Raw genomic sequence first — 24,139 nt, forward strand, 5'->3', positions numbered from 1 at the left:
CCCATTCCCTTATTAAAATTTTGGTCTTCCTGATTTCTGACTCTTCTGGTCATTTTAGCCATTTTGGCATAATCCATCAACTTGATCTGCCATTCTTCTTTGGTAGGGACTTTACCTTCTTTCCATCTCTGGGCCAAAAACATTCCCGGTCCCATACAAAGTCTTTTCTGCTCCCTTGGGACTTCGGCACCTAGAATTCCTAAAAGGAAGACTTCGGTTTTGTTTGTTTGGGGGGGCACCTTTTAAAGCACACACACACACTCTTCAGACTGCCCCTACTGTTCCCCCACAAGCCCTTGGCTGAATGGGAGGGGTCTCCTCTGTCTTTCATCCCAGGGGGACAAACGACGGCGGGGTTCCGACGCCTCCTCCCTGTGGAGGGCTTCCCATGGGGCAGTCATTCAAAGGCCCAAAAGCAAAGCAAAAGTGTTCAGGGTCCGCTTCCGATCCGCAAACGGGTGCCGTTAACCCGAAGTGGAACAAATGGTGGCGGCAGGTAGCGGGTGTGCAAGGGAGGTAGCAGCAAGGGACCGGCGATTTCTACCAGACCCCGGCAGGCCGAGCGGAAAACTTGCTCTGGAGTTTGAAGGAAGGCTGGAGGGGCGGGCGGAGAGAGCCGCGAGGGCAGCTTCAGGTGACCCCACCCGCCTCCCGGCCTTTCCGCCGCCCCACCCCAGAGCTCCGTCCCGCCGGAGGGGCCTGTCTCCGCCCCCTCGCTCCGCACGCCCTTATTTAACTCCGCCGCGCAACAGGGGGAGCGGCTCACTCCGCCGTCCCGCCGCTCGTCTCCTCGCGCCGCATCGGGTCTTCCCCCTCCGTCACGATGCGCTCGGGACTGCTGCTGCCTTTGGCCCTGGCTCTGTGGGTCAGCGTCTCTTCGGCTGCCACTCGGACCCCTTACCAGCAGATCTTGCATCACAGCCGGCTCCGGGGCAGGCATCAAGGGTAAGTCTCTGAGCTTAAATTGGGGGGGGGGGGAGGGAGCGATCTGGTGATCCACCCGACCCGGTGCCTCTGGCACGCTGGCGGCGACGCGCGTGTGCCTGGCGGGAGACGGTTTCCACACGTTCGCCTCAGAACGGATGTGCGAAGGTTTGGGGAACGCGAAGCAGCGGCCAAATGATGGGCCGAAGGTGTTTCGCTGCCGCCCTGCTGCCTCTCGAGTTTAGATTAATTTTTAAGATCTCTGTTTAGATTTTGGGTTCCACAGAAATGGCTCTTGGTCCAAAAACGCGTCTCCTGTTCCGGTGTAATTCGTTTAAGGGATGGTCGGAGGGGCAAGCATTTAGAAAACGAAGAGAAAATCCCAATCCATGGATTAAAAAGCAAGTTTTAAAAAGCTGGGGGATCCACTTGGATTATGGTCAATGGGGATCAAATGGCTTGTGGAGATGAGCTGTCCTTCCCAAAAGAGTGAGGCTCTTTCTCCAGTTATTTATTCTCCATTAGGTAGGTCTGAAAAAATAGGAGGCAAGATTGTATCTTTTTGGTTTTGCATTTATTGCAATGGATTGTTCAGGTAGTCTGTTTTCAAGTTACATAGAACTCTTCATGCATGGAGAAGAGTGCTGTATGAATTGAAGGTTGGCTACCCTTGAGGCACAGTATACTGGCACTAACCCTACACCCACCTTTTATAGACTGGCTGCACCTCTGACTCTCTCTCTTTAAGGAATGCATCCAATATTGTGTTCAGATGACTGAAAGTCAATCCAGTTCTTGCCAACATTTGCCTTACATTTAAATGGACAAAAGTTCAGTTAGCCAAGTGTTTGTGAAATTGTTGATTTGTGCTCACCTTTCCAAACTTACCCCCACCAAGCCAGTTCTACAGATAAAGTGAAATAAGGCAGAACAATAAATGGGGTTGCTTCTCTCCCCCCCCAACAATTAAAATTAAGGTGCTCAGTGTCCAGGCCAGCTATGTTAGTTTGGCACCTGAGGCAGAAAACCCCACTAATGACTCTTTCCCCTTCGTAGCAGTAAAAATGCAAGCAATAATAAATTAAATGACACTCAAAATCAACTACCTGAGGTAGTCACCTCATTCTGACTAACAGTAGAGCTGGTTAATATTTCTGTCCTAAATGGCATGAACACGTATACCTAGCAGTTTGAAAGCACGTCAAAGTAGATAAATAGGTACTGCTGTGGTGTGAAGGTAAACGGCATTTCCGTGCACTGCTTTGGTTAGCCAGAAGGGGCTTAGCCATGCTGGCCACATGACCCGGAAGCTGTACACCGGCTCCCTCGGCCAGTAAAGCGAAATGAGCGCCACAATCCCAGAGTCGTCCACGACTGGACCTAAGAGTCAGGGGTCCCTTTACCTTTTTAAGTATTTATATAGCTTTTGCTGCACTACAGATCCCATCCTCCATGACGGTTGGCTATGCTAGCTGTGGCTGATGGAGGCTGAAGTTCAAGACGTTTGGAGGGACAGATTGAGAAAGGCAGTACTACAATAGGAGCTGATAAGTCAGAGGGATCCGAGTGTTTATAGCATGCAGTTCTCTAGATTCTCTTTTCACTGGTGTGTAAACAGTCACAAGTGTGGTCCTTTTAGGGGCATTCAATTCAGAGAATTCTGGTGCAAGAAGGGAAGCAACAGGCAGGCACATGCTTAGCTGTGAATGGGCTCTGGGATTCCTTCTCTCGGGGACCTTTAGATAGATCATAATACTTATTAACCCATCAATGGTAATGCCCACTAGCATTTTTTAAAAACAACAACAACACCCACCCACAAATTAATTTAAAAACAAGGAAACAACTGGATGAAATTAAATACACAACTATCAAGGGCAAGTAGTTCTGATAGCCAGAAATGCTGCTTCTATTTCATAGATCAGGTATTTGGAATTGACATTGCTCGTTTCCTGCCTTTCTTCCAAGGAGTTTAGGGGAGCATATTATCCTCCTAACAGCTTGGTGGTGTAGGCTAGGCTGAGAGATGATTGCCCAAAGCCAACAAGTAAGATTGTAGCTAAGTGAAGATTTCAATATGGTCTTCCCACATCCTATTCCAGCACTGTATCATTGTTAACACAGGGACTAGATTCTGTATCTTGGTTAGATCCTGCATTAGCCACTGTTTTATCATCACCTTTCCTCACTCACAGTCACCCACACACTCACTCACTCACTCACTCGGTAGTATAAGATTCATTTCTCTTTGTTGTTGTCCCATCGTGTTGTGTGTGAATATCCCAAACAGGTGGGTGGAACTGGTCACTTGCATGCTGACTTTTTAATATGAAATACCAATGCAGTCAGCTCAGTCCACATCATTGTTTCAATTTTGCTCTTTCCTTCTTTCTTACATGCGTCACTATGAGATTCCTATCACAGGGTGAAGGGGAAAGAAAAGCACTCCTCATGCAAGTAGCTCATCCTTCTATTGTTTGCCCACTGTGGTTACTTAAAGGAAAGGCCCTTTTCTCATTACTCAGTGTTTTTCATCGTTATCATGTCAGCTTATTCACAAGCAATGCTAAGCCAAAACCATAGCTTCGTGCAAATGCGTGAGTGTGCAGGATCCCACAGAAAGCTGCTTTGCTCCTCTGGTCCTGCTGATGTGATGTAAAGCCATGGTGTGTTATCTGAGCCAAGGTTTATGGTTTGTTGCATTCCCCACAAACCATGGGCTGTTGCCAGGATTTGCCTTTGAGTTTACAGTGGCCAAGATCTCCTCTCTGGGAACCTTCACACTTGTGCATTTGTGTCAAGCCACACAGAAGCCTTCTCCACCCCCAGTCTGTCTCTGTCTCTGTGTGTAAACTGTTCCCCATGAGCGTCCTTCTATCCATGAGTGATGAACTTTGATGCAGGAAGGTAGCAGGCAGGCTCTCTTCCAAGCCCCTGTCAATCAGCTGTCCTCCATATCCTTTTCCTCATCACAACTGAAGTAGGGTTAATTTAAATTGGATGAAAATTTCTTCCTAAGTTATAACTCACATTTGCTCACACACTCACTCGGGATCACTTGCCCTAGTGGAAATATACAAAGTCCGAATGCATTCAAAGGAAGGGTGCAATGGAGGTGGGGGAAATCTAACCTGGCTTAGTGAAGAGAAAGGTCTTTCACATTTCAGCTTCATTTATGATTTATATTCTGATATCATGGAAATTTAAACTGTGGGAGTAATGATTCCTTCTTTATAAATACAGTGCTTCTTTTAGGACTTATTATTTACAAGACGTCTTTGAATGCCAGAGTATGTATAGGGAACTCAATATATATATTTTTCTCTCCTTTCCCTGTAGTCCCAATGTGTGTGCTGTGCTGAAGCTCATGGGAACAAACCAGAAATATTTGCCAAACTGCAAAATGTGGTACCATAGGAAAATCTGCGGCAAATCAACGTAAGTACTTGAGTGGTTTGAAGAAAATACAGTGCTGTGAAGCAGGTGGATCTTGGTTGGTTTTGGGGTGCTGTGTGGCAGGTGTCCTGTGTTTCTTGTTACCACCAGGCCAAACATAGTTTGCCAGCTTCGCAGCTGCCCTGTTTTCATAGTACCAGGCGTGCTGTAAAAGCAAGAGGTCTATCAAGCCCCTGAGAAGCACAAGACACTTTGGGGTTTCCTTTCTCAGAAATCTGCAGCAAACCATTGTGTGCCATTTCCAACTCAGGTCTACAAACCAGATTTTGACTTTGGTTTGCTATCCTGCTTGCAGAATAAACCAAGATTGGAGGAAGTCAATCGCACTGCACGAATGGCAGCACATATCCTAAATTCTCCCTTTCCCCTTGGGAACAGTCATTGCTCAGTAGTAAAATACATGCTTTGCATACAGGAGGTCCCAGGTTCAAATTCCAACTATCTGCCCCTAAGACTGAGAAAGCCCCCTGTCTAGGGAATTGATGCCTGTCAATGTATGCCGTATTGGATTAGAGTGGCCATGCTTCAAGTAAGTCAGTTTCCTAACACTGGTTTACTTCCAGTGTCACTTCTGATCCACCCTTATATAAGAACATCAGAAGAGCCCTACTGCTGGATCAGGCCAGTGTCCCATCTAGTCCAGCATCTTGTTCTCACAGCAGACAACTAGATGCCTCTGAGAAATCCAAAAGCAGGACTTGAGCACAACAACACTCTTATCTTCCTGTGGTTTCCAGCAACTGGTACTGCCTCTGGTGCCCCTAAATCATTGCTTTGCAAGTTTTAGGGACCTTCTTAAAACCTGCTTTGTGTCTTTAAATTGCTGCTCTGACCTGCATCTCCCTGAAAGATGGTGATTATGTGACTCCTTCTGGCAGAAGAACAGAACTCCAAATTTGCAAATCAATTTGTACGCCTGGTCATTCATCTCCTAAAATAGACAGTCCTTAGATAATGTTGTCTCAATAATGTTCTGTTGACATAAAAATATTTTCTGGGGAAAACATGCAGCCACATATGAGAAGCCTTTCTCAGTGTGGGCACACAAAGCACTACTGGATGTGCAAGGCATCCATTTTTATGTAGCATTTTGAATTCCTGGAGCCCCTTGAGTCTGGAAAGAGCTAGTGAGAATGGGGAATGGATGTGGTTGTTGTCAGAGGCAAGTTAGTGGACTGGATAGATTACTGGGTGACCCAGTCTATTTGCTCTTAACTAAACTTGAGTTTCCTAGTAATTCATAGCACCTCCATGTAAATCAGACACAAGATTTACCATGATAATCCCTTTTCCTGGGATTATTCCTTTTACTGCATAGCACAGTGGTCTCTTCTCTTCTTTTGAATTTATTGATGGTAAACTGAGAGGTGCTTTCTGGGGAGATCATTTCCTTGTAGAGAAAATGATTCACACTGTTATGTATGAAAGACATTGCAAGCCTGTTTTGACATAATTACATGGGTTTGTGTAGATCAAGCGTATGCAAAACCAACCGGCCTTTGTTTGCAGCCCCTTCAGTCGTTCGAGGAAGACTTTCAAATCAGTCCGATGCCTATCCCTGCAGATGTTAGCATTCAATAGACCTTGCATAAAGCACCCTAGGAAAGTGGCCTCAACACGTCCTCTTGGAAGGGGCAGTCTGCACCTAATTATGAATGTGTGCAGTGCTGGCTGGCTGCCAGGCATGAGTTGAAGCCTGCTAGTCTTCCAGGAAAGGTGTAACCTCCACGGGGTCACACAAGCTCCAGGAAAAAATGAAATTTGGGGAGGGTGGGCGGAGGGCGGAATGAAACAGTCTTTTTAAAGTTCATGGAAGACTCCAGACAGCTAAATTCACTTGAATGACTGTTACATTTGTCAGCAGTAACAGTAAGTGTAATTTTCTAGATATGCTTAGACAAATGCAGGAATTACAGCAACAATTTTCCAGGGAAACAGAAGTGGGTCAATGAAAGTTATGTGACCAAGTATCTCCTTTAAAATGACATTGTCTCGCAGCATTTTAAAAACTCAGTATCATATAGTGAAAAGAGTCTTTAGCTAAAATTAAAGGCACAGAGTATTTCTCAGGGAAAGGTTGAAAACTCTATCCCTCACCCCACCCCACCCCACCCACTTTTTTAAAACTAGGATTTTTACCCCAATGGAGACTTAGGACCAATTTGAACGTTGCCATAACAGTGTGCTTGCTATTTCTGCATAGTTGGAAACAGGGCCAGCCTAAAATGGAGCAGAAAATATGGCTGCTCCCTCCATCAGTCAAGGTGCACAGTACCCAAGTCTGGTAAAATTATTTTGAAATCAAATTATGTTGATACAGGAAACCTCACAAGCCCCTCTCTCCTTCCCTGGCAGTAAAAATACAATAACAATAAATTAAATAAACTATCCATTTGCTGTCCTTCCATGAAACCTTCAAATCTTCTACGTGAGGTGCTTACCTCACTCTGTCATGTGGTTGGGCCAGTCCCAAAGTTCATTGCTGGTGTGGATATTTAGCTTGCAATCCAGCCAACCTTTGTGGATATTAAATATGCAATTCAGCCAACCACTGTGGAGAGCAGAATCCAGTAACTAGAGTAAGCAAGAAGAAAAAATTCTCTGTGAACGGAAGTGGAAAGGCTATACTTTCAACCAATGACATTAGAATTAAAAATGTAGAGCAATTACAAGCAGGCCAGCCACCAACCTAGAGCTGGACTGAGGAATAGAAGAACAGTCAAGCAGTATGGGAATAGATACAGTGCTAGATCTAGCATAGCATTAGGCATGCATAAGCTCTTCAGTTTCAGTGGACTTAAGCAGACCTAACTTCTTGTTGGGTTTAGGCTGCAGGAAATGATTTCTTGACGGGATTGTCAAGCAGCACAAGGAACCAGATTCTTATGGTGCTCAAATAGAACTATACTGCTTACAAAAGGAAAGTTGGAATATGTTTGTACTTTTTAAAATTTTGGGGTGATACATAACAGCTCCCCCTCCTGTTCTCCGTACCGTCCTATTATCCATGTCTTGCAATAATCATGACTCTAGGTTGGTGCAACAGCAGATGGCAAAGGAGGTTGGGCAACGTGCTGGATGGAGCGACCTGCAATGGTTCCATCTCCCACTGTATTGAGACACATGCAAGAACTCAGGGACGTGACCTGGCAATGCTTTTCATAGGCCACTATTTCTTATGCATCTGGGAACTCCCATCAACCCAAGATAGCAGCCATATTACTGTTTACATGACCACTGATCCCATAATGATGAACATGTGAGTCAGCCATCCCTTATCTTGCCAGGGACTGTTTTGCTTCTCACATGTATAAACAAATCAGAAATTGGAGTGAGTTTGGGAACTTGATTAAGAAGTCCCTCTCTGAACTTTCCTTTGTTGACTGTTGAGTTGGAAATTCAAAAGGCATAATGTTATGCTTGATAGGATTTCAGTACTGTTTCTTGCAGATGGCCTTCAAAACATGAACTCTCTTACTAAGTAAGCCTTAGGAAGTAGCCCTGAAACTATTAATAAAAAAGGGTTATGGAATGCAACAGGTAGAAACACGACAAAATAAATCTGTTTTTGTGCAGAGTGTATGTTTTCCTTTCTCCCTCAAGCTTTGCCCTTCCCCAAGTTCCCCACACCATCAGTCTATCTTGCATTTTTGGTGTATCCCTGGTCCTTTAGTCAGCACAGTTTGTGGTTTCTCGCTTCCTCTATTAAGCCAGATCGCGGATGGGATCATATGTCCATTTACAGTAAGAGCGAGGTGGGAGGGGGGCGCTAATCTAATGGCTATATATGATATACCCATTATATATATGATATACCGAATAGCATGCAAATAATCATGTAAACAGAACTTTAATATCAGCTACCGCGTGTGTGTGTGAAAAAAAATAGAGAACTTAATTGTTCTCCAGCAGAATAAACTGGAGATTCTATACTGCGCTTCTTTGTTGATGGGAGAAGAGGAGTAAAAAAAGATGGCTCTGACATGAGCCCTTTGCTTCCATTCAAATCCATAATGCAATTACTCTTTGATCCGAGAAGAATGTGGCTGTCCATACTGTGCAGCTGGAGGGTGTGTCTCTCATCATGTACATATTTTCCTTCAGCACGGATTTGCCAAACGCATTTGTGATGAGCCATTGGGCTAAAAGGGAATTTTATGATCATTCAGCAAAAATGTTGATACTAGAATCATAGCAGTAATTGTCTGTCTAGCACGGACTTGTCCAAGCTTTGATGAATTAGTATATTTAGAGGAGAGTGCCACGATACGAGCAAACCATTTTCGGGGACATTGAGCTGGCTGTAATTTGGGGGATCAGTTGAGCATTTCCATTCTCCACAATACTGATATGCTACAAGGCATGCTAGTCCTGCACTCATCAGGACCAAATTAGGTTGCACACCCCATATAAAGAGGCTTCCTGCATTTATCCATATCCATATAGACCCACAGGATTCAGACCGCATTAGAGCATGCCTGAACAGGAATGTCTTAAAGCACCTTCAACGTGCCAGCAGGCTTGGGTAAATTTCTCAGGGCAGCCTTTCGTGCTTTAGCTGTGTTCTTTGGTACAGATACATGTTCATAAAATGCATGTGCTGTGAAGCATACACATATATAAAGGCAACTGCCTTTATATGGAAGGAGCAACTGAGAAATGACTAGGCTTCTGTTTCTGTCTATTTTTAAGGATTGTGATGATTTGTACATTCTTGTACTCACTCATCTGTACTGACATGCTGTTTACATATTTTGCACTTGGGTAGAAAGAATAACCCACCCTGACCCCAACAAAACAAATAATACAACCCCAACAACAAAAGTACATGGCAGAAAAGACCTTCTTCCTAGGTCCCTGCCAAGCTGATCTCCCTAGCGTAGGGGCCCTCTCCTATATCAGGGCACATATGGGAAGAGATGCTCTTGGGACATTGACAGTAGCATGTTGAGAGGTATATAGTGCACCTGCAGCTTGCTGATGTTCTCAGATGTACTTTAAAAGCAAACAAGCCCCTGTATCTCAGTCTCAATTATTTGGGCCATCAAGTCAAGGATATGTGGAATAAGACGTAGTTCAACATTATATAGGAAGCTGCCCTATGCCATGTCAGACAAATAGTCCAACTAGGTCAGTATTGCTGACACTGATTGGCAGAGGCTTGCCAGGGTTTTAGACTGGGGACATTGCCAGCCCTACCAGGGCTTGACAGAAACTGAACCTTGGGGCCTTCTGTATGTAAAGCAGATGCTCTACTGCTTAGTTACAGCCCTTCCTGAATATTTGGTTCAACTCTATAAAGAGTTCTGTCTGTTGTTGTTGTTGTTTTAAAAAAATCTGTATTCCACCCTCCCCTTCTATTTTCAGACAAGAAGCTCATTTCAACACTTGTCTACTGTGGAGTCTCAACAGAGTCTAGCGGTTATGAATCACTGGCACAGACACAGCTAATGTAATTAGAAACATTTGCCTCAACAGGGTTGCCCTCTCTGTGTTTCCCTCTGGATGTCCTATTGCAGAATATTAATTTGGAAGGCATTTAAAATGCCTGCAAAGAAGAGTTGCTGATGAGAGGTGTTTTCTCCTTCACACGTGAGGGTGGGAACATCTGCCAGCCCAGAGAATATTAAGTCAGAGGTATAGAATATGGGTTCAGATCCCTGCTCAGCCACAAAGCCACTTTGGTTAAGCCTATCTGGAAGAGCTGCCAAAATAATAAAACAAGTGGCACATTATGACATGCTGTGTGTGAGGTAGCACACCGACAATTCTCACTCCTGTCACCAGGTGCTGTGGGGCTCCACCCCACACCAAGCAATGGCACCACGTGGCACTAGGGCTGTTGGTTGGAACTGTGGACGGTTGCAGCTGAGACATTCACACAACAAAAACTTCATGGCCCTGATGAAGTGTCCCAAAGAGCCAGTCTCATGCCCTTGTCTGATTGGTACATTTTTCCCATGTCTTCTGCATTTATTCAGTGTGGGGAACTTATCATTGAGGGAGGTACCATTTTATCTTTCTACCCTGCTGGACATTGGCCTCCAGCCACTTGCTTGCCGGCCTCAAAGTATTTACCCTCCAGCTTTCACATCTGCTACATATAAAGCTCCCCGAATCATGCCTTGTCCATCAAGGTGAGCAACCAAATATGTTTAATTACTGTTCCTACAGGTTTCCTGCAAAGCTGTTTGATGCTCAACCATCATCTTTCTTTCTCTGGTCAACGCCACTGGTTTCATTATTCTTGTGCACATCTAAAAGCCCACCCCACATCTCACTTGCGTGAATTCTCCTACCCTCCCAGCCCATTTGATGATATTCATGATGGTCACCAAAGCATTATAACTGTCTCCATTCCTACCAGCCTTCTTGGATGTTAACGTTCTGCAGAGGCGGCTTTCTTCGTAGTTCCACTACCCTTAGAATAATATTCTAAAATGTATGCATAGTTGTATGCGTTGTGTGGCAAGGTCCCAAACCCTCCTGGGAAATGGAATAAAGAAACATGAAACAGTATTTTAGGTTAATGGGTGAAAAAGGCCACAACTTTATTGGTTACAGAGTGTGAGTGGTACTTTTTTTCCATAACATTTGAAGAACTGCAAAGCTAGAGTATAACTGTGTTTTGATCTATATATTAAACTGGGAAGTACAAATCAGAAGGGCTTGCTTAAAAATGTGGGCCATAAAATAAAAAAATCCTTGGCCATCCCCAAAATCAGCTACTTTGAAATATGTAGTTATGTAGCTTCATAAGGCGCAGGACATTCTTTTGGATATCCAGTGTTTTGAATGTGCTCTTATGTTGGAAGTAGATCTGATACAGAAGTTGGTTTGTATAATTGTCAGCCTATGTTTGGATAAGTTCTGGATAAATTGGCCTTAGAGCAGAGGCAGCTTATGTGACATCATAGTGTTTTATTAACTGTACAGTGAAAGCAGAGCTCTGTTTGGTTAATTATGTAACTTTCCAGAGTTGGATACTGCAGGGAAAAGGAAGATCCCCCCCCGCCCCCGCTGATAGATTTATATGTGCTTTATGTTTTGTTTTGCCCGTTCCATAGCCAACCTGGAATTATTTGACAGCCTGTCCCACAAAAATGTAAACAAGAGTAGCTTTGCCACTTGATAATTAGAAATGAGATTTCATAAAACTAGAAGTGGGTGGTTTGTCCCTTCTGTCATTAGGGCTACTTCAGACAAGCACCACTGGTTCCCTCCCCTTCTACAGTCATGCACTTTGGTTCTTGAACATGTACAAAAAATAATCTGCATAATTTTATTTCTGCTTTAGGCATCCTTATACTGCTGCTGTTTCCTGAAGCTCATGGGGCCACCACTGTGCTCACAGACCAGGCAGGTTCTTGTGTGGACTGCCATGCCTCCATTGGAGGAGTGCAAGAGTGGCTGCCATTATTTACATCCTTGCGGATGTGGCTCCATTGTTCACATCCCAGCCCAGTGGGAGCCCTGTGAGCTTGCAAGGCAACTAATGAACTAGCCCTGCAGCTGCTGCTGCAGCCACAGACATTGTAGCTGCTGTCTCTATGCAAAGCACTTATCGTCATCAGCAAAGCTTCTTTATGTGATCACGTATTCAGGTATGTGGTTGCATGAAGAACACAATGGTTGCTTGTTTGTGTGGGAACCAGCCCTTGGAGTTTCATGATATTAGATCCTTTTTTAAACAAACAAACAAATAAATAAATAAACAAGCAAACAAACAATGTGCTTCATTGCTGTTCTTCTGTTACTTTTGAATTTATAGCTTTTGAATTTATTGAATTTTTAGCCACATGAAAGCATTTTTCCAGCCTTGGGGTGGGTGGTGATGATACTGTTTTTGAAATCAAAATATGTGGATTTTGTTACAGCAAACTATTATTACTCATGGATCTTGACCAGGCCAATATGTTTAAGCTTATTTTTATTACTTCAAAATTTCACTTTAAATTAACTCTGAGATGCTAAGAATAACTGGGAGGGGAAGCAATGGCCAATAAAAGCAAGGATTTTCCACACATTTTGAAGTCAATGTCTGATTTACTAATGGAAAAAGATTTCCCTTAAAACCACCCACCAAATAAGGCAGGAAATGTGGGGTTAGAAGCCATTTGAGTATATAGACACTCATGGTGTAAGCAGGTACTGATAGGGGAGTTGTTGACGTAGTTATATCTCAGTGGAGCCAAACATTCAAATTATCACTCATTGCTAATCAGACATCATAAGCATATATAAATGCACCACTGTTCACAGAATATACTAGTGATTTGTGCAGCTTGTTGATTCTGAACACTGGGTCCAGTGGTCCTCTAGGAACTGAATTTGGTGCTTTCATTTCATTTAATTGCTGGGAAAAAATGATGTTTCTGTAACCTTAAGAAAGAAAAACCTAACTTTTCTAGCCTCTGTTGGTTTGTATGGAAGCAGAAGAGAGCAAAATCTGTTTAGAATATCCCAGAACAATTGGGTAAATAAAACATAACAATGTTTTTATAGAAAGAATGTGAAGAAAAGAGGCAAATAGTGTGGAGTAATTACGGGTAATTATCACCCTTACATGCATTTTGCCTTGTGTACACACAGAACAATTGTGTGTCCAATCATGGGAGACAATTTGTATTCTTGTATTATTTGAAGTGTTCATTTGAGATTATTTACTTACTTCTGATGTGTATGGGCTTTGGAAGAGTGATGAGTGGCCAAATATGATTGTTATTGTGATTGGTTATGTTGAGCGTGCTCCAACTATAGTTATGCACTGCAAAACCTGCAAAAGGTGATTGATTTTATGATAAATTGGGGGGAGTGTTACTGTTGCTTAGCCTATGACTGAGAGAGGCAGGCTGACCAATTCAAAATAAATAGGGAGTAGAGAAGATCAAAAATATTGCTTTGTTTCTGTTAATATTTTATTTAATGGTACGTATTTCTGGGAGCCAGGAGTAACCCGGAAACCAGAAGGTCAGTGCTCAGTAACCAGCATATCAGGCTGAGAAAGGAGGCAGGAGCTAAAGCCAAGGAAGGAGGGAAGGGAGTCAGAGGAGATAAGATTCTGACCCTAGTGGTCTGGAAACCATCAAGCTATTACTCAAAAGCAACCTTGCTATGACCCAGGGAACTCAATGCAGCACAGAGTTGGGCTGAGCTGAGAGCACAATATAATCTACAAGAATAGCTGATTGGAGCCCAAACTCACCACAACTTGAACTGGGAATGTCTGAACAGCTGATCTAAGTGCTTGCCTTGGCTGTGATGATGTGCTGCAGCAGACATAACCAACATCTGTATGGTCACAGGCTGCTCTGTTTGCAGATAAGGGTTTGGAGGCTGGAAGTACCGCATATTTTGCTGCACACACTGGCTTGACCATTGGGTCAGGGAGAAGCTCCTTTAAGAGATGGGCTGGAAGCAGCAAGAAGTGAAGGGGTGTGAGCAGCTGCAGAGAGAGGGAATGAGGTGGGACAGGCTACAGGATCAAACCAAAAGGAAGTCTCCTGCATTAAATCAACAATGAAATGCTTGTCAGCCAGGAGCAACTGGGGGGAGAGGCATCCCCAGAACTCTTGGCAGCAGTATCACTGCTGAATATTGCAGTGGTTGAACAAAATAACACAACACGATGGCCAGTAACAATGGCACTAAACACTATTTATAGACTAATGCAACTGAACAGAAATTACAACCAAAGTCTCTAAATCTTCTTCACCAGTTGCGGTAGAATCATACAAAAGTTTGAGATATATATAATCTGTCACCAAATATCGCCGGAACAGAAATTATTAATTCTTACAAGTCTGGCTGATGAAGAATTGATCAAGATTGGCCGATGAAGCATTGAATGAAACAGATTGGTTATCCAGAAACTCTGTTCCGGCAATATTTGGTGACAGATTATATATATATATATCAAACTTTTGTATGATTCTACCCCGACTGGTGAAGATTTAAAGACTTTGGTTGCCATTTCTGTTCATTTGTATTAGTCTATAAATAGTGTTTAGTGCTATTGTTATTGGCCATTGTGTTGTGTTATTTTTTCCAGCTTGTCTACATTGCAACACAGGCGTCTGTTTACGGCATATTGTGGTGGAGCAGGGTGTCAGCAAGGTTGGGGTGCTGCAGGCACTCCCACCAGTGTACCCAGACCACCCCAAACTCACTACCATCTGGACCTTCTCTCATAGCATGATGATAAGCTGCTTGCCAACACAGAGGTGGATCGGGATATGGAGCACACATTCACAGACACAGCATTACTCAAACAAATATGTACACCTTAACTTTACGTACCAGATTCAAAAGATATGTGACATAACTGTAGTGGCTTATAAATTGTTGCTCTTAGTTCTTTCAGGCCTCTTGCCAGTTGCTTTGAAGCTGAGGTCACTTCCACCGCTTCCCCTACCCTCTGCAGGGTCTTCCCAAGCAGATCCATCCACGTTCAGACTGCCCTCCTGAGTTTTGTGTACATTAGGTTCCTGGCCTATTAGCCGCACTTCATTAACCTCCCATCTCTCTATAAATAAGCCTTTGGGAAACGACGTCAGTTCTCGAGAATTCTTTAGGTTAAACTTTGGGTGGACTTGCCTTTAATCATTCCTTTGTGTTTATTCCAGTTTTGAACCAAATTGCTGTCTAGACTTTGAGAGAATATACAATTGGCTCTTTTGTGTCCAAAAAGAACAATTAAGGAATACAAAGTATGTGTATGTGGTTTTTTTTTCCTAAAGAGAAAATAGGGTAGATGAGATTGAAAAGTTGTACCAGTGGGGTGTTGAGATCTCTAGAAGTCAAAGAAAGCAATTTAGCCGTTTCCCACATGGAATATATAATGTCTAGACAATCAGTCTGGATTTTTTGGTGTAATTTTGCTTGGAAACTATGACACATAATTTATTTGCTTCTATAACTCATGTACAGGTATTTGCTACATGCTAAATCTTAATTACCTTGAAGAACTTTGTTTAATTCAATAGTTTCCCCTGTTCATTTTTATGACATATGAAATAGTTTTACCCTTGACCTTCATCCCCAGAATATATATATATATAGAGAGAGGGGTGTGTGTGTGTTTTCTTGGGTATACTTCCTTTCAACCAATTTTACAACTGAGGTCAGCAGTCAACACACTATTATTCTTTGCATTTTTGTCACTGGAATTAAATTGTCCAGTCTCTTCTAAATGTTGTAAAGCTAAAAATAATACAACCCTGGGGAAATCATGAACCTGCTTTCCTTATGAATATTAAAGCATGGTCTGTTGCTGCCTTTTAAAAAAAAGTGCATTAATGTAGGAAGCATTTTTTGTAAAGTGGAAAAAAAGGTTGGTACATAAATTGTAGCTTAATTAAAGTGTGGTCTACTATGGTGACTTCATTTAATAGCATTCAAGAGCAGAGAAAGAGCAAGCCAAGAGCTATTAAATCTATCAGACAGTTCATTAGTGTGTGCAATTGACCAGCTTCTGTTTTTTCTCTAAAGCCTCTGAACACAACTAATTGGCTTAGCTGCTTGGTTTATATCGTAGAAGAGCATTTGCTGCTTTACTTATCTTTCTGCTCACAACATAATTGATGTGTCCCCTGTGCCCATCCAAATAAGTACGGAGGATAAATGAGGCCATCTACATCAAGGGAATAATTAATTCCTAATGTTTAAGGCTGAGAGCTCTAATTTGATCCAAGAAAGCAAAAAGTGTGTCTTAAGGAGAGAAGTATTATTCCAGAACTGGTGGGCCCATGAGAGAAAACACTAGGTTGCTTCATTAAGATAATAAACATAATGGAATTACAATGTTATCCAAACAATGATTAAATGTGGTGTACAAGGCCAGTGGTTCCCAAAATATCTTAATCGGCTAACAAAACACAGCACTTCCAACTTCATTCCTTTTAAAGTGGACACAAAAGACTCTTACCAAACACTCTGCTTGTTCTTCAAGAGGCTCTGTACACCACAGCTAAACAAAATAATTGAAATCCACAACCCCATACATTGATTCTTAGAAGTAAGCAACACTGAGTTCAGTAGAACATAGTCACAGCTATATAAGTATAGAACTGCAGCTTAATACTTTTAAGATTTAAGAAGTAGTAGTGGATTGCTGGAAGCTCCAAGGCAGAGGTGAGGCACCTGTGGCCCTCCATATATTGTTAAACTACAATCCCCATCAGCAGCAGTCAGCATGACCTAGTCAGGGATGATAGGAGTTGTAGTCCAGAGATGTCCCTGCCATAAGGTTATCTCCCTCTTGGACTACTGCAATGCACTTATCCATGAGAATAAGACTGATACTATTACACTGGCCATAGCAAAATTTCTCTTGGAGGGCTAAAGTTCCTCTGTTGGCCAGTAATGCTGCCCCTACAGCTTAATAACTGCTGATATATACCATCGCTGTACTGTTTATTTTGGGTCTCTGGACCGCAATGAAGCCTATGTGTATGTGAATATAGATTGTCTCAGTTTCTGTGTTTATACACCCATGAAGGTGATGGATGGTTGGCAAAGGACCCTGTGTGAGAGGTAGGAAAGTGAAAATCTTCCAGGGTGGGAAACTGGGGGAAGAATGGGAAACTCCCAGATGAGAGCTGGGAAGGTCCACCTCTTTCTGTGTGAGACAAGGATCAAGATCTACCTTAAAGTGATGACTCTGTACTTTCTTTTCTCTTTCTGTTTATGTTTAGATTTTTAAAATTGTATTATATTATGAAAAGCCTTAATAAAATTTTATGGGGGGGAAGGATTGTGTTTGCCTGTTTTCATGGTGAGGAAGTGGTGTATGAATGGAAAATACATGCATACCTCATAGGTTGTTGCTGTGATTGTGGTGCCCCATTTTGGGTGTTGTCATGATGAGAATTGCAAGTAGAAAGGTAATTCCAGTTCAGATAGGTGTGAGCATGATTACATCTCCAGCTGGGAAACTTGACTTGTATGAGCCATCCCTATAATTGCAGGCAAGCATTTGGACCACAATATAAAGTCTATATATGAACAGTAGTCAAATGCATAGAATGGGGGTACCTGTGCTACAATTTAAAAAGTCACAAAAGTCACAGTACTGCCTGATTAAACTGTGCTACTTAAGGTTGTGTGTCTGATTGCCGCCCCATGCTCCAAATAGCCTTCATGTGAACAACTAGCATGTCAGGGAGGATTACAACTCAGCCTTCTACTTCTAATTTTACACACACACACACACACACACACACACACACACACTGCATCATTTAAGCATGATTTACTTTAAATTACAAACAACCACACCCATAAATCGGCAAAGAAACTATCAAAACAGAGCGAATGAAACACAGCATAAAACTTAAATGCTTCAGCAAATATTCATTGGCGGATTCATCACCTGATATGCTTGTGACAAACAGCTCACCATTCATGCAGATAGTGTGATCTTCCATCTATAGTATGCTGTGGTATGGTCTTTTGGAGCTCTGTGCCATGCAACCAATTGAAATTGGCATGACGGCTAGCCATTGCTTTGACTATGCTGAATTTCTTTCTCACTGCAGAATGATTACCTACGAATGTTGTCCAGGATATGAAGAAGTTCCAGGGGAAAAAGGCTGTCCAGCTGGTAAATCAATTGAAGTACAAACTAATACCTTGTGCAAATTTGGGATGGTGTGGGAGCGTCAGTGCATACATTGATTCAGCCAGTGAGCCTCACAGGTAGCTTTCAGTGAGGAGGAGATGCCTAGTATAGTTTCCAGAAATTATGATGGGAGTAGCAGCAGGTCATTTAATCCCCAGGCTGCTTTACTCATTACATTTTGGGAGTACGGAATGCAGTCAGTAACCAACAAGGCAAATTCAGTGTTAGTCATATGCAGACGAGACCCATTGAAATTAAGGCACTTAAGTTACTTAGGACTGTTGATATAAATGGGTCAACTAATATTGGATATCACCCTAGATGTAGTTCACTGATTAATGAATATGTGGTGAGCTACTACTCTTCTGGGCCCAAATTATATCTTGTCAACATCTTAAAATGAGCATGGTGCAGGCGAGTTCCTAATATTCAACCCAAACCTTCCTTGTCCCCGTCATTCCTGTCACCATTGGGGTTGCTGTTGATGTCTGCATCCAACCTATTCCTTCCATAGACAAGCAGTCTTGGCAATTCTGCACATATTTCTTTCCCTCCCCCCTAGAGTTCCAAGATCCATTATTCCCCATTTATTAGTGACTATTACTCATGATGGCTATCTGGAATGTAGGGTGGGATGATGACTACCTGAAATCAAGGGTATCGTGCCTCTGAACATGAGCTACTTGGGGAAAGCAAGAGGGGCGGGGTGTTGCATTCTGTCCCTGCTTATGGGCTTGCAAGAAGCAGCTGGTTGACCACTATTAATTTTTTTTTGAAAATTATATACCTCCCTTCATTTACAACATAAAACATAATGCACAATATACGTCAGTACATAATATCCATACAATATAAAACATTAAAAACAGCCAAATAAATACAGTTCATAATAAGAAGCAATATCATGGTACCTAATATAGAACAGACATCACGGATACATATTAAGCAGCAATATCAAATTAGACACAATATCTTACTTACTTCGCTGAATCTTTATACAAGTATAGGCCATCATAAAACATCTATATATAAAAAATAAAAATATATACAAATAAACAGCCATGTGAAATATGTAGCAGCTAGGATTTTCATGCTCTTCATCTTCCTTCCCATCCCAAAACACCTTCAGGGTGAGTAGAATCCAGTTTGTCTACCTCTGCAGCAGTAGCTGTTAATAAACAATGTCCTATGCACCAAGTTGCTAGTAAATTAGCATTAAAAGTTAAGCAATGTTAGAGGGTAGCCTCAGTTATAAGGGGCAGGGAGTATGAGGTTTGAACTTCACCTCCCTTTTCTTTTCTCGATAACCTGGCTGCGAGTAAGTCTGTCATTGCTGCCAATATGTTTCCTTGTCACTGCCCACAGAGAGCCCAGCTTTATCCTTTATTAGGAATAAAACGCTGGACCAGGTGGAGCCGTGGTTTGATGCAGCAAGGCAGTTGCTAAGTTCACTGTATTCTGCACAAACATATCTATTGTTATCTCAGTTGCCTCCTCCAGCTCCCATGCCTTCTGTCATGTCTGGAACATGCTGCACATTACTTTCTAGTACAGTGGTACCTCTGGATGTGAACGGGATCCGTTCCAGAGCCCCGTTCGCATCCTGAAGCGAACGCAGCCCGCGTCTGCGGGTCATGATTCGCTGCTTCGGCGCATGCGCGTGACATCAGTTTGAGCGTTTGCTCATGCGTGAGCCGTGAAACCCGAATGCGTAATGCGTTCTGTTACTTCCGGGTCGCCGCGGAGCGTAACCTGAAAATGCTCAACCTGAAGCATATTTAACCTGAGGTATGACTACATGTAACGGTAACAGGACAGCCCTTTTTTCTTTTTTGCCAAGGAGGGTGTGACTTGCAGCTGAGAAACAGCAGGAGAGGATAAGGGTGCTTAACCCTTTATCCACACATAGACTGCCGGCTGCAAATTGTCCCTCCTAGTGACTTCCCTGCCACTAAATTGTTTCAAACATGCATTTTCTAGAGCAGATGCAAACATGCCCTTGAAAACGCATTGGTTACAAAGGGTGCTTAGGAGAGCAATTTCACATAGGAAGATAGTAGGTGGAGAAAGGGTGAAGTTCGCTTCCCCCCTGCTATTTCTCCACTCGCAAAGCAGCTTTTTCAGTTTTTAAAAAATGGGTCATTGGGCAATTCTTACAAGCACTTCCATGCAATATGCATTTTTATGGTGAAGTAGTAAATGTTAGGGATGCGGGTGGCGCTGTGGGTAAAACCTCAGCGCCTAGGACTTGCCGATCATCAGGTCGGCGGTTCGAATCCCCGCGGCGGGGTGCGCTCCCGTCGTTCGGTCCCAGTGCCTGCCAACTTAGCAGTTCAAAAGCACCCCCGGGTGCAAGTAGATAAATAGGGACCGCTTACCAGCAGGAAGGTAAACAGCATTCCGTGTGCTGCGCTGGCTCGCCAGATGCAGCTTGTCACGCTGGCCACGTGACCCGGAAGTGTCTGCGGACAGCGCTGGCTCCCGGCTTATAGAGTGAGATGAGCGCACAACCCTAGAGTCTGGCAAGACTGGCCCGTACGGGCAGGGGTACCTTTACTGTTACCTTTAGTAAATGTTATGATTATGCTATTGCCTTGTCAAAGTGAAATGTCATCTGTATTATTATTTTTAAACAGCTTTGCCTCTTTCCAACCTGTACGAAACACTCGGAACTGTTGGGGCCTCAACCACACAGCTCTACTCTGCCAGCTCTAACCTGAGTGCTGAAATCACAGGCCCTGGAAGCTACACAATCTTTGCCCCAACCAATGAAGCCTGGGCATCCTTGCCTGCCGTAAGAATAAGTGCCACTTTAGTTTCCAAAACTTGAATGTGTTGAGGAAATCATGAAAAATAGAGGTGGTCTATCCACAAAGTGGGTAGGACACAGTAAGAAGATTGGAATCATTATTTTAAATGAAGGAATAAGAATATTCAGACACCATAATTAAACATCATTATACGTATATTCACATTTAAATATTGTTATATATTATTTCATTGTTACCCTTTCTAATATGTTGTTTTGTTGTTCCGTAAACCACCGTCATATTTCTTTGAAATGAAAGGCAATATACAAATTATTTAAATAAAGGAACTATTGGGATCACACTTCTGGAGCTCAGGTCCTGCTTCTCATAGGCATCCGGTTGGACACTGTGAAAGCAGGATGTTGCTCCACATGGGATGCGCCTTTGGCCAAATCCAGTGGGACTCCTAGTTGCATGTCAAGACCCCAAGGCCTCCCCCTTATGTTGAATAAGAACACCTGGACACAGTATTTTGGGTTAATGGGCAGATAAAGGCCACAGCTTTATTGGTTACAGAATGGGAGTGGTATTGGCTTAGACACTGGAATTGAACCGACTATATCTGACTCCTGCCCGCCATACAGGTAATCCAGTAAGGGTCAACCACCAATAGGGGGAGTCCTGTTGATGTACATCAACTAAGAACTCCCCCAGGGTCCCCAATGGGGTCATGGCATGGCCCTAGCCCCTACTCGGGCTTCAGACAAGATCCACACCCCTGGATCCTTTTAACGGAACACCCTTAAAAATGGAGGGGCAGGTGATGGCCACACCTCCCCTCCCCCAAACCAGGTTTTGCCTAACTGCCAAACCTTACAAAAGTTGTGATGATTGCTATGAGGTAGGTGAAAACAGGAAGATCCCTGGACATACGGCTGCTTAAATTAGCCAAGTCACGCCCACCCACCCACCCCCAGCCAGATTGGCTGGCTAGGGCTGGGACGCGGCTAGAGACTCCCCAATGACCCGGGAGCTTGGCTCTGCCCCCGCTGTGTGCAGGAGGGCCTGCCCCCAACACTGTCACACCAGTGGAGCAGCTTTCTAATCTTCGTTGCTCAAGCTCCCATTCTGTGTTCTTTAACCCTTGCAACTTCCAAGAGCACTCATGCTTATCTTTTATCCTGTTTCTTTTCCTGTGCCTCCCATAGCTATTCATAAGAGGGATGATTAGATGAAATTACTTCTCTTAAAGCAGAAAATACAAAAGGCTGCCAGTAGCTGAAAGCAAGATCTAGAACAACCTTTTTCAACCTTGGGTCCCCAGATGTTGCTGGAATACAGCTCCTGTCATCCCTAGCTAGCAGGACCCCAGTGGTCAAGGATGTTGAGAATTGTAGTTAACAGCATTTGGGGACCCAAGGTTGAGAAAAGGCATTGTATAATTTTATTCACAGTGGGCTAAGTTCATTGGATGGGAGCTGTGTAGTGCAAGTAACACAACTGCTAGCTTGAGGGTGCATTCCCCTTTCACCTGTACACAAGAAGCTGCAGTCAAGGAATCTTCCCAGCAATTGTATGTTGTTCCACTGTTGTTAGCCCTCACAGTGGGGGGGGGGGCAGTTGCAGTCCAAGCATATTTCCTTCCTGCTTGCGAGGTAGAAGCAGGTAGAAATGGTCAGGTACTATTAGTCAAGCATTGACATCTATGGCTTTGTGAGAATAAGCTCAGTGGAACTGAGTATTTGGTCTCATTTGCTTTTTCTCAGGAAATGTTGGATTCTTTGGTGAGCAATGTTAACATTGAGCTATTAAATGCTCTTCGCTACCATATGGTGAATAAACGAGTTCTTACGGATGATCTGAAACATGGAACAACTCTCCCTTCAATGTACCAGAATATTGATGTACAGATCCATCATTATCCAAATGGAGTGAGTATTTGGTAAAACTGCAAGGAAAACTGAAACTACAAGGGCAATTGATATGTACCAAATATTCTTTAAAGAGCTCAGGATATTATTTTGTTTCTATTTTAGATGGCCAACTTAATTGTTCTGCCAGATGTATTAATATGAACTGGCTTTTCCCAATATAAGGGGTGGGTGATGTAGGTTTCTGGATGAAACATCTGCTCTCGACCCATTCCAGTCCGGCTTCCGCGCTGGTCATGGGACCGAGACGGCTCTGGTCGCCCTAACAGATGATCTCCGCAGGCAGCTGGATCGAGGCGGGTCGGGGCTGCTGATTCTTCTAGACCTGTCAGCAGCCTTTGACATGGTCGATCACGAACTCCTGGACCGCCGCCTTGCCGACGTGGGGATCCAGGGCACAGTCCTTCAATGGCTGCGCTCGTTTCTCTCCGGTCGGGGACAGAGGGTGGCGCTTGGGGGGGAATTGTCATCGCGCCACTCCTTGGTGTGTGGAGTGCCTCAGGGTGCAATTCTCTCCCCGATGCTTTTTAACATCTTTATGCGCCCCCTCGCCCAGCTTGTCCGGAGTTTTGGGCTGGGTTGCCATCAGTATGCCGATGACACCCAACTCTATCTGTTGATGGACGGCCATCCTGACTCGGCCCCAGATACACTGACCAGATGTCTGGAAGCTGTGGCTGGATGGTTACGTGGGAGCCGGTTGAAGTTAAATCCTTCGAAGACAGAGGTCCTCTGGCTGGGACGGAGCGATATGGGATTGAGGGGGCAACTCCCGTCTCTTGCGGGGGTGCAATTAGTGCCAGCATCATCCGTGAAGAGTTTGGGTGTAATCTTCGATACCTCCCTCTCTATGGAGGCGCAGATTACAGCTATAACAAAGGCGGCATTTTTTCATCTCCGCCAGGCTAAGCAGTTGGCTCCTTATCTCTCTCGCCCTGACCTAGCCACTGTGATCCATGCGACGGTCACCTCCAGACTGGATTATTGTAACTCGCTCTACGTGGGGCTGCCCTTGAGACTGACCCAGAAACTCCAGCGGGTGCAGAATGCCGCAGCGAGACTCCTTACGGGGTCTTCGCTGCGAGATCATATCCATCCGGTGCTGTACCAGCTGCACTGGCTCCCGGTGGAGTACAGGATCAGGTTTAAGGTGCTGGTTTTAACCTTTAAAGCCCTATACGGCCTAGGACCCTCGTACCTACGGGACCGCCTCTCCTGGTATGTCCCACAGAGAAATTTACGGTCTGCAAATAAAAACACCCTAAAGATCCCAGGCCTCAGAGAGGTTAGGCTGGCCTCAACTAGAGCCAGGGCCTTCTCGGCCGCGGCTCCAATCTGGTGGAACGCTCTGTCACAAGAGACTAGAGCCCTGCAGGACCTGGCATCCTTCCGCAGGGCCTGCAAGACAGAGCTGTTCCACCAGGCCTTTTGTCAGGGCGCAGCCTGACCCCCTCCTC

The 24,139-nt window shown here is 43.9% G+C and overlaps 1 protein-coding gene across 1 annotated transcript in view; it reads left to right on the plus strand.

The window, feature by feature from the left end:
- The first annotated feature begins 752 nt into the window (after positions 1–752).
- Positions 753–24,139, plus strand: part of TGFBI (transforming growth factor beta induced) — a 46,859-nt gene continuing 23,472 nt past the window's right edge. The window contains exons 1-5 of the mRNA XM_082211607.1: positions 753–945; positions 4,264–4,362; positions 17,919–17,983; positions 20,638–20,795; positions 22,518–22,682. Of these exons, the coding sequence (XP_082067733.1) occupies positions 824–945; positions 4,264–4,362; positions 17,919–17,983; positions 20,638–20,795; positions 22,518–22,682 (609 nt within the window). The 5' untranslated portion in view covers positions 753–823. The remainder of the gene's footprint in view (positions 946–4,263; positions 4,363–17,918; positions 17,984–20,637; positions 20,796–22,517; positions 22,683–24,139) is intronic.

Source organism: Podarcis vaucheri, assembly GCF_965113315.1.
Source record: "Podarcis vaucheri genome assembly, chromosome: 2".
NCBI lineage: Eukaryota > Metazoa > Chordata > Lepidosauria > Squamata > Lacertidae > Podarcis > Podarcis vaucheri.